Here is an 11409-nt window from a genome sequence, read left to right as displayed (position 1 = left end):
GTATTACTTACAGACATTTTACTTGAGTAAAAGTATAAAATGACAGTGTACAAATACTATAAAACAAGTTAAAATCACCAATTAAATATTTTACTTAAAAATAAAAAAGTCATATCAAAACTCAAAGTACACACTATGCAGAATGGTCCATTTTAAAATAATATTGGATAAAATAATGATATATGGATTAAAAATGACTGATGCATTCATGTGTAAACATGAGGGTTACTGTTTGTAGCCGAGCCTCCTGCCTAACCTATGAAAATACATCCTAATTTATTTATTGATTAGATTTTGTATTAATAACCTGAATCTGCAGTCACTAAAAGCTGAAGCCTTAAAATAGCTGTTTGTTGGTTTTTTGTATAACCCAATATCACCCTTCGTCTTTCTTTTATGTCCAAATCACAAGAAAAAAGATGTGAAAATAGGTTACCTTACATATTATGGTATTTTAAGGTGAACGTTTATGTTTATGTTAATTTGTGTATTTCAAAATCACTTTGCATATACTGACTCAAACATCTAAGAAGAGAAAAATTAGTTTGTATGCACAACATAATTTCCCTTTTCTTCCACTATTTTTCACTTTAGAGCTTTTTGAAACACAATAAAGCATCATATTCAGTGCTTCCTTTTTACTGACCTAGAACGCAGATCAATATTTCTAAATCAACATGTTGTTTTTCACCTTTATTTAACCAAGTCTCGTTTAGATTAAAATCCAATTTGCACGAGAGACTTGGCCAAGAAGACAGAGTAAGTACATTGTTACAACAATGAATACAATACAACTTTAGTAGTCCAGTTAAAATGCATAGACAGGCAGATGAGTTTCAAACAAGGTAAACAATGTCTCATGCACATGCTAAATAAAAATATTGTTTAAGTAAAAGTATTTCTACTTGAGTAGGAAATTGTGGCCTAATTGCCTGACAAATAAATTAATACATGTTAATTAATCATTTCAAGGTTACTTCATGAAAGTTAGGAATGCCCGATTTTTACAGTTTACTCACTAAATCAATGACACATAGCTTCAGTTATATTTTTATATACTTATGGACTAATATACGTTATAATCTACCTGGTTTAAACATCTACAGATTCAGATATAATGTAAATCTAGAGACACTAGACACATACAAGGCTGTTCAGTACATTTAATAGATTATTTTTTAATAATTAAATAGCAATGTTTAATGCACAACATTTACAGACATAAAGAATAGGTGTGTGTATGATTTAGCTTTTTATCTTGCTGTATCACCTTTTTCTGGTCATAAAGCAGAAGAACAAAATAGATGTAATGCCATATTAAATATAAAGTAGCAAAAAAACAAAACAATTATGAGCTTAGTCTATAAAATCACAGATAAACAAAGGCAGTGACTTTGTTGATGATAAATGATTTCATGTTTTCATGAAAAGAATGACGTCTTGTGATCACAGCAAGGTTAAAGGTCAAAGAAAAGAAATTACAATGACGAGAAAAGATGAAAAAGAAAAGAAAGATGAAAAGCGCATTGAAACAAAATGTATATTGCTGCTTGGTTTCCAGGTGGTTTGTTCATGTCTGTTTCAGCGGGTGGTCTTTTTCAAACTGTAGCCCATGAGGCAGGCAAACAGTGTCAGCACCATTTTGGGATTCACTTCCACCAAATCATCCGGCAGTGCGTATACCCGAGCTCCGATCTTACGAGCCAGTGAGACTGCATACCTGGGAGAGGAGCAGAAAGACAGTTAGTGATCTAGTGACAAATACAAAGATGCAGGAAGGGGGAAAAAAACAGCTGAGATTGTGTCTTTTACTTGGCGTTGTTGAGTTTATCGGCGTCATTCAGCCTTCCTCTTTTGTCTACTCTCTTCACCATGTCCCACTTGACGGCACCGGGAGCGATGGCGTCGATCAGATCAATCACTGGCAGGCTGGTGCTGATCAGTTTGTCCTGCAGAAAACAGGGAAAACTGTCAAATACAACCGTGTGTTTACTCAAATACACCATGCACTAATGCACACGCACCTTGAAGCTGCTGATCTGTGAGTCCTTTCGTTTCTTGCTCAAGGTGGTGTTGACCCAGTTGAGGATGATCTGATCTACAACCTTATCTCCATCACCCAGATCTGACAAAACCTGCACTGTGTACCTGAAGGATAAGAAGCAGGATAGACAACTGAAACTGCTAGAAACTGATGATAAAAATGGTAATTTGTCTTTCCCAAACAATAAACTACAGCAAGTGATGAGTCCTAAAGTCTTGGATGGTGCATGTACCTTCTCATCAGCTGCCAAACCAGCGCCAGGGTGTGCATTGCACTTCCATTGTTCAAGTTTTCTCCTCCGATGCCAACCAGAGAGAAGAGAGCGATATCCCTGCCCAGCTCCACAGCGTAGTTACAGTTCTCCAGCTAGGTGAAGAAAAACAGTGTTACATTCATTTTAATGTTTTTCTTTGTACTCACCAGCTTTCTATTTCTTTACTGAGTGATCACACCTTCTTCATATTGGCCCCCAGGAAAGAATAGGGCGGGTTGTTGACTTTCTTCCAGTTTACAGGCACATTAAGCTTCTCATAAAGCTGCAGGATCACCAACCCATCACACAGGTCACTGTAGAAGACAAAACAGAGAGAAAGTGAAAGAAAGAAATATATATACAGTATATATATCTTTATAGGATCCAATATTTCCCCACCAGACCTGGACTCATGACCTCAGTATTTTTTTAAAATTGCAGTTCTCAAGTCTCAAATGTTGGTATGGTGAAGTGACCAAGTAGTGCAGAGAAAAAAAAACACCCATTATTTTAAGTGAATCGATGGAAAATTGTACATGTGAGGGTGGTATGAGAAGCTATGAATAAATGTGAGTGAGGCAACCTACTCTGTGTTCATCAACAAAATACCTGAATACCAATAATACTACAGTAATAATAACCATTATTTATACAGCACTTGTTAAAAACAAGTGTAGAAAGTGCATAAGAAAAAAATAAAACAATGAATATGCTCACAAGAGCATGGAAAACTTATGTAATGTATATTAAAACAAAAGTAAAATAAATAGAAATTAAAGATAAGTGTAAAACTAAATAAGATCCAATTTGTAAAAGTAAGTTTTGTAGAGAATTAAAAAAAAGACACTGATATTGCTTACCTAATTTCCAAATTGCCCTAATAGGAAATGTCCTACTACCTTCTCATTACTGGTTATATTGGGCAGTGCTTACATATAGATAAGTAACTGTAGGAATGTAAAGCATCCAGCCCTCCTTTCTTGATAACCACATTGATGTGTAACTCATGACATACCGGTACATGTGGTTGACATGCGGAGAGACGCCCAGAGAGTTCATCCAGTTGCGAAATGTTTTCTCTTCTCTAGACTCAACTGAAATGACATGAAAACATGATGAACACCAGCTTCTCTACCAGCTGTTCCCATACAGTGCCTGTCAGCTGATAGAAATATTTTATGTTAAGCTACAGCTTACTTAAATATACATTTATGGCTGCCACACCTTGTCACACAATAAAACTTTTTTTTTCTTGGACTTTGTATTAGGATATGATCTGTGTGTGAGTCACATGAGTATCCTGTACATTCACAACATCTCACACATTCTGGACTGAGTGTGTGTGCATTTTACTGAGTGTCTCACCCTCTATCTGTGTAGTCTCTATGCCGTTGCTCTGACCCTTCTCCAGACCCGAATGCATGTTGAAGAGGTTGGCTACGAAGGCCATGTTGAGTTTGCTGTTTCCAGATGTGACGTCATGAGGAGAAACAAACTGTCTGCAGTCCATCCGGGCGGCCTGTTTCAGCATCAGCTCAGCCCTTCGGTTCAAATTATGCTCCTTCATATACACATGAAACAGACACACATTTACATGCATGGTTCAGACTCTATGTATCACAGAATTCAATATGAAAACATATAATTGACACAATTAAAAGCGAAAACAAACCGACTCACATTGAGGCCGCTCATGTCAATTTTGACACTCAATGTGTAGTCGTCCTTTGCTTTGGGAGAAATCTGGTCCAACAGGTAGAAGTAGGCTCGCGAGTCCTACAGTGGTATACAGTACAAGAAGGGGTTACATTTATGTTTGTGTAATTGTGTGAATGTGTGTGTCACTGTGTGTGTTCTGAAGGGGACCTTAATATCTTCACTGAAGTTGCTGATGGTCTGTGTTCCTGCGTTGCGTAGGTGATGGTTGACCCAGCGAAGCAGCAGCTCCTCAGGGGAGAGAGACATCAGATGGTCCAGATCCTCCCCATCTCTCAGAAGGCCAATCAGACCTAAAGACACACAAATCAATTAATGTGTGAAAACAAATGTTCAAATTTTGAGTTGCACTGTTTATTGAATTGGTTTTCATTCTGCATGTGTAGAAAGGGAGTACTAACCACCTGTCATCATCAGATCTGTAACATGTATTCATGAATATACAAATAGAAAACAATGAAACGTGCTTACTGGTTATATTTCTTAAACAGGAGCCACAAAGTTAAACTGGAGACTGAGCAAAAAAAACACACTATATGGGCCTCAGCTGTATTAAGAGCCCAATAGCATGAATAGTGTGAAAAAGGATACTCCCGGAGGTGCCCCTTTTGTTTGGATTTAAATGCTTCCTATATAAAATGCACATTATTATGTTTGCTCATATTTTGTTCCATTTTATCCATGAAAAATCAACAAGTTGCAACAACTCGTCATAAATCTATGGATTGTAAGCAGTTCTGTAAGAGTTATTTTACTATCATTGAATATTTCACATGAATAGGCCAACTGTAAATCATAAACTGTAGATTCAGCTGAATGACACCTACTGTATGCCCTGATCTTTGAGGGTTTGATTATCAGTTTGCATCCCTGCACCTGAAAGTGTCTCAACAAAAGGTAATCTATGTGTGTGTGTGTGTGTGTGTGTGTGTGTGTGTGTGTGTGTGTGTGTGTGTGTGTGTGTGTGTGTGTCTGTGTGTGTGTGTCTGTGCTGACCTTCGTTCCTGCTGATTTCTATATCAGCAAAAAGGCCAACTTTGATAATCTGCCAGAGCAGTCCCAGGACCAGATGAGGCTTCCCAGCCATCAGATCATGGGCGTCAATGCTCACCACCGTGCAGCCGATTGCTGAGGCTGAGTTCAGAGCCAGGACAAGATTCTCCTACAAATGCAAATAAACTGTTTATCAAGGTGTTTATTTTTGCTCAAAGTCAGCGATTCTATAGCCAAACAACAGCTCAGCAAAAAACAAAGACTGTGGCCTGAATCCTCCAAATAATAACTAACTTATTAGAAATCAAATGCAGCATTATTTTAGAAGATGGATGGCTGGATGCACAAATACCATCCAGTAATATATTTAATAGTATTTAAGACCTTTTTCCTTACTTCTCTGCAGAGAAGGCAACTATAAAATCACAAGCGATATAAACAGAAAGAATAAGAAGAATGTAGTAAAAAAGTTAATATATTACAAGCTCTTACAGATCTACACTTACAGCTGTCCGAGTTGACATCCAATATATAGTAATAAAATGTATTACGTGTTAGCTACAGGAATTGTTTGGTTAACTGCTAAATAAACCTACATAAATAAGTCAAGTAGCTCTTGAACTATTCTTTACAAATCGGGTGCTTCCTCGCTTGCATTCCTCATTGTATGACTGCCCGAAAGGGTTACAGCACCTGAAAAATGTCTCAGTATTTGCAGTGTGTGCCTTTTGTGGATTTTTTCAACTTAAAACCTACTCACTGTCATTTTGAAGGTGGCAAATTTCTTAGTGTTGATGACTCTTTCGTCTATCGTGTCTGGCTGAGACAGGTTGATCATTTTGCTGAAAGAGAACAAGGAGTGTGAGCAGGTGAAAAACTGACTAATGTCATTTCAGAGGTGAGCTCAGATTCCTCACTGCAACAGCTCCTGTACTCTGTCCGTCATTCGGTGAAACATTCACTGGCGAACAAGGAAGAGGAGTAAACTACAATAAAAAAAAAACTACAATAAAATACTGTTTTATACGGGGGCTGCAGTAACTCAGTGTATAGGGGCTGGGGAACCAGAGGGTCACCGGTTCAAGTCCCACAGACCACAAAATATGGAGTGTGGACTGGTAGCTGGAGAGTTTCACCTCCTGTGCACTGCTGAAAAACAACCTGATCATGCGGCGCTGTTAACATTGCAGCCCCATCACTCCACCATCTCTCTCCCATTTGCATGTCCACAAGTGCATGAAGTGTGCATTTCAGCGTGTTTATGTGTATAAAAAAAGAGTGAAAAGAACGATTTCCCCTAGGGGATCAATAAAGTCTATCTTCTTCTTCTTCTTCTGTTGCAGAAAAGACTAAAATCTATGTCAGCTGTGTGTTATATTCAGAAGAAATCATTTACATTTGTGAGTACTAAAGGTTTGATTCAACCCCACTTATCGGTCACATTTGAAGTGTTTTATATTCTTTTGCAAAGAGTTATGGGATTCAATAAATCAGAAGAGAAAGGGTACTTGATAATGATATGAATGTATGCTGTTAGAAATCACCCAGATTGAGCCTGCTGGTTAACCTGCAAATCAAACATATGAAACCCAGAGTATAGGTTATTATTGGGTATTTGCATGCCTCTGTGCATGAGCATGTGTGTGTGTGTGTGTGTGTGTGTGTGTGTGTGTGTGTGTGTGTGTATTTGTTACCATAACAGGATGCCATCGCGGACAGAGGTGAAGAGGCTTTCATCGTCTGGGTTCATGGGTAGCAGGTGTTGGCAGTCTGGATCTTTTGCCAAGGCTTTGTTGATCCAGTTGACAAATGCCACCTTTTCCTCATCTAAACACACGCGCACACACACACACACACACACACACACAACGCATATTAGAATGTGTCAGAGCAGAAACGATCAGTGGATCAACAGAAATGTAATTAATAACTATTTTGATAATCGATTAACCGCCATTTGCATGACAAACATTTGCTGATTCCAACTTCTCTGGTTTTAATATTCAAAGCAATGAATTGTATGCAACATTTTAAGTGTTTAATAACGTATTAAACATGTTTTATTATAGTAATTTATCATCTACATGAGTTGCAGTTATGGACGAATAAATTAATAAAGACTTATATCTTGCAACAACATCATAGTGTGTTATAAACTGTTTATTAAATGTTTACTGACTAGGAATGCTAATTAGGGAGACTGAAAGTAAGGTTTTGCCCTGCCATAAAGCAAATGTTTATATGTACAATTTGTGCAAAGGGAAATTTCTGCATTTAGTGTAACATTCATCTAATGATAAATTAGCCTTCCTGTCATGTGTTACCATTACATTCAACAGAGCTAGCATTTGATTTTCAGAAATATACCAACATAAAATATCAAACTAAGAAGGTATTTAAACTGCACTCTTCTAAAGGTGTTTCAAAACATCCTCTCAATCTGGATGAAAAATATTCCTTCCTCTTAGCCTCTGATTTTTAACACGTTTCACAAGTTGAAAGTGGAACCATGTTTGGTAACAGCTATCGAATTACAGCTTGCAATAAAGTGTAAGAAAAAATATCTGCAGCAGCCATAAACCTGGAAATCCCGATTAGGCCACAGAGCACAAAAAAACACCTGCTGCCATCTTGGTTCGGATTAAGAAAAAGAGGTGCAAAAGGCAGAATATTTTTTCATCAAGACCCAGAATCTTTGATGTTCTTGAAACACCTTCAGAACCGAACAGAAAAGTGTATTCTGGGTTTTTCAAGATAACATGAGAGGTACACACTGGAGCTTATCATACATATGCACACATGAGTGTCAGTCACACACACACAAACACACACACACACACACTGCATGCTTTCTCGCACCAGAGTAGGAGTGCTGCGTTCCCTCACTGGAGATCTGTGACATTCCTCCGAAGGAGCGGATCCCATCTCTCTTTGTGATGGTTTTCCTAAACGTCTCACTGAGCTCCTTACTCTTCAGCTCTTGATAGATCTGAACATGGACAGGTTGTGTTACTGCGTGTGTGTGTTGGGTTGGATGAGTAAGTTTGTATATTTGCGCACACAATCTCATGTCAGAACTCACAGAAACAAATTCCTCAAAGCTGATCTTCTCGTCCTTGTTGTTGTCTCCAGCGATGAAGGTCTCCATGATCTCTCGCACCTTGTAACCCGGCAGAGAGAAACTTGCCTCTCTGAACAGCTCCTGGAGCTCGAAGTCACTCACGAAGCCGCTGTTATCAATGTCTGAACACACACAGAAACGCACACACAGATATAGTAAATCAATTTGCATCACAAATATCAATCTAAAACTGATGAGCCCAGTATTTATTGGTAAATATTGCACACAGACGATAAATGGTTTATTACTGGTATGTAATTTCCTAATAGTTTCCTGTAAAGAGCTATTTCATTTGGTACTGATAATAGTGAGAAGATTAATATTTGAGTTTTGTGTTGACAATCAGTAATTAGTTAGAATTTCCCCAGAAGAACTGCTCCATTTAAACCCAAATAAATATGAATTCATTATTAATTTATTATTGTAAACTCTCTATGTTGAATTGTACGCTTGCCTACAGACAGATTTGAGATTTTTTTTATGTCCAGCTGACCTGCTGTGTGGACATTAGTTGTGAGTAATCAACCAAAGAGTGGTTGCCTGGATTTTTCATTTACAGGCCTAAAGAGGTCAAAGTATCCAGTGTTTCACAAGAATTTGACAGAAAAAATGTCTCAACAACTATTGCATGGATGGATTGCCCTCAGATTTTGGACAGGCATTCATGGTCTCCAGAGGAAGCATTTTAACGTTGTTCATCCTCTGACTTTTCCTCTCACGCCACCGTCAGGTCAGATTACAAATTTTAATGTACTCTGGTTCATGAGTAAATACTTGGAAAACTAATGACATTTCTGTCAACATCAGCTGTACTAAAGCTAAGACAGTGACAGTGGTAAACAAATACATGTTTAAACTGTACAGGAATGACAATCAGCAGTTTGTACATACTGGAATACTTTATGACCTAATATTAAAAAAACAGATTTTTATTATTTTTACAGCTCAGATAATTTTTCACCCAAAACAAGATATGATATCATAAGAACTCACAAGTGAGTTAACATGTTGACCTTTCTGCTAGCCTCACACTAATAAACTATGCCATACTTCACAACATGCGGGCTGTTTTACTTTTACTTCACAACTGCTACAGATGAGATACACATTTTGTACTTCAGCTTTCATATAGCTATAATATTACAGCCTCACTGAACGACTGACCTATCAGTGGGGAACAGCTGCTCTTGGTTATGTTTGCAATTAATCACAATTAATTTAATTGAAAATGTGCCAATCAAACATCTTTATCTCCACCTTTATCTATAATTAGTACCAAATTACATTCCAGAAGTGTTCAGTTCTTGTGTAGGAAATTACATTATGGGACCAATAAAATAAAACGTGCTTTTAAGGTGGACAAAAGCCCTATCTCACCCACTTTAACTTTACCTTTTAGTTTATCTTTTGTGCCCTGTATCTTACAGTAATAAGATGATATACCTTATTTATATTGCTCACTATCATGAGAATCTTTTTGTAATTATACAATAATAATGATAAACTGATAAAATCTGGCAACGCACCCCTATAACATTTGAAAATACTTCACATGCGCAAACATACACTCAACAATCTGAGCCATAAAAATCTCTTACCTAATGGTCATACTTTATGATCAGCTGTAAAACTCTAACTTAAGTCACAATTTCCCGTCAATTGTAGGTTCAGGTTAGGTGTGTGTGTGTGTGTGTGTGTGTGTGTGTGTGTGTGAGTGTGTGTGTGTGTGTGAGTGTGTGTGTGTGTGAAACTGACCAATTTTATTAAAGGCCTCTCTGAGATCTTCCAGGTCCTCTCTTGAAATCTGAGTCACATAGTCCTCCATAGTAGCTAGTAGAGTTGTTTACCTGAAACATGCACACACAAATTCGTATCATACTGGACACAAAGTAGAAGATGATTTTACAAGATTGAGCAGTATGTCAACTTAACATGTTGGAAAGTTACTAAATACATTTACTGAAGTACTGTACTTCAGTAAAATCTCGAGGTACTTTTTATGATATGATATACATTACAGGGGAGAATATTGTACTCCTTAGGGCACTACACTTATCTGAAAGCTTTACTTTTCAGAATAAGATTTTACATTAAAAACAAACCAGTGGTCCGCAAACCTTTTGTTTTGTGACCTCAAAACTACAAAAAGTGCGTGCGTGCAGTTTGTGCTCCTTGTCATGTTTCAGATGTCTATTAGTTGTTAGCAGTTGCACCAAAAAGACATTTCCCCTATAAATTTACCAAAGAGTTAAAATTATCCAAGGCTTCGCAAAAAAAGGGGAAAGATTAGAGAAGAGTCTTAAAAAAGTAACTCAAATTTGTGTAGCAGTACTCTTCTTTCCTCATAAACCGTCTCACAATCATTTATCTGGTGACCTGTGGAGGCACCCTGATGGAAACCACCTCGAGCAGCTACAATGGTAAAATGATGCTTACACAGTGATGCATCAGTAATAACAATCTAATAATGTGATTTATAATACTTTATCAGTCACAGGGGGCAGATTTTACTGCACAAAGAATACTTTTTGAGGATTTTGAATGCAGGGCTTTTACATAAGATACATTTTAAACAGTCGCATTGGTACTTTTACTCAGATGAATGACCTGTTTAATGCTGCAAACATACATTTACTTAGATGTAGAGAATCAGAAACAGAAACAGAAATAACTAAGGCTGAGTCTGACGCGAGAGACGGGATAAAGGCAGAATAACAATTAGGAAGTGTCAGGTTATATACTGGAATTTGTCCAGGGTAGCCTTGTGACTTCTCACTGTCTGCACCGACTATTCATGAACATACAGGCACATTTACACACCTTAGGTTCCCCATAAAAACCCAGAGGTCTTAGCATTTTACAATAAAGTATCCCCTTGGTTCTTTGCTTGAGGAAACGACAAAGGAAAAGACAACACGGAACCAAGACAGAGACGGGTACCTTCATAAGAGTCTGTGTGTTTCCTGTTTGCCCTGTCGTTATAAGCCGGTGCAGATCCTTCTGGACTGGCTACAGGAGTCGAGTCTTCCAGAGCTCTGCGAGGCTTCGGATCGGCGCAGAGTGGAAGCTGGATCTCAGAGAGGTTGGAGAGCTGGTTATCTCTCTTAGGAGGAGCCGATCAGGAGAGGCACAGAGTGGACCTTTGGCCTGTCTGCACCTTGGGACAGGCGTAGTCTGAACAGTTAACATTTAACACCTCAGCTGTGTCATCATGTTATTGTCCACAGAAAGAGGTTAATCTGTTTGTCTCTTCAGGGCAATTGATCTGCAGTTAAAGTATAA

General features: G+C 37.9%; 1 protein-coding gene across 1 annotated transcript; it reads right to left on the bottom strand.

Moving 5' to 3' along the window:
• Positions 1-678: 678 nt before the first annotated feature.
• LOC127361614 (plastin-1-like) lies at positions 679-11255 on the bottom strand. The gene is made up of 16 exons (XM_051396384.1): positions 11068-11255; positions 9883-9974; positions 8089-8249; positions 7866-7995; positions 6701-6833; positions 5767-5848; positions 5010-5175; positions 4164-4306; positions 3978-4073; positions 3663-3858; positions 3313-3391; positions 2497-2611; positions 2277-2410; positions 2025-2148; positions 1813-1949; positions 679-1720 (listed from the first exon to the last, which is right to left on the bottom strand). The coding sequence occupies exons 2-16, from the start codon at positions 9950-9952 to the stop codon at positions 1582-1584; spliced, it is 1905 nt and encodes a 634-aa protein (XP_051252344.1). The 5' UTR covers positions 9953-9974; positions 11068-11255; the 3' UTR covers positions 679-1581.
• Positions 11256-11409: the final 154 nt, after the last annotated feature.

This window comes from Dicentrarchus labrax, unplaced genomic scaffold, assembly GCF_905237075.1.
Source record: "Dicentrarchus labrax unplaced genomic scaffold, dlabrax2021, whole genome shotgun sequence".
Classification (NCBI taxonomy): Eukaryota; Metazoa; Chordata; class Actinopteri; family Moronidae; genus Dicentrarchus; species Dicentrarchus labrax.
Note: the sequence above shows the minus strand (reverse complement) of the source record. Positions and strands in the feature narration are given on the sequence as shown.

What these genes read in the sequence shown, in the direction of transcription:
- LOC127361614 (XM_051396384.1), bottom strand. Translation starts at nt 9,952, where the DNA reads ATGGAGGACTATGTGACTCAGATTTCAAGAGAGGACCTGGAAGATCTC. An exon ending in CGCGATGGCATCCTGTTATG is followed by an intron (nt 5,849 to 6,700) that starts GTAACAAATACA and finishes GTTCTCTTTCAG; the next exon opens with CAAAATGATCAACCTGTCTC. An exon ending in GATAAACTCAACAACGCCAA is followed by an intron (nt 1,721 to 1,812) that starts GTAAAAGACACA and finishes CTCCTCTCCCAG; the next exon opens with GTATGCAGTCTCACTGGCTC.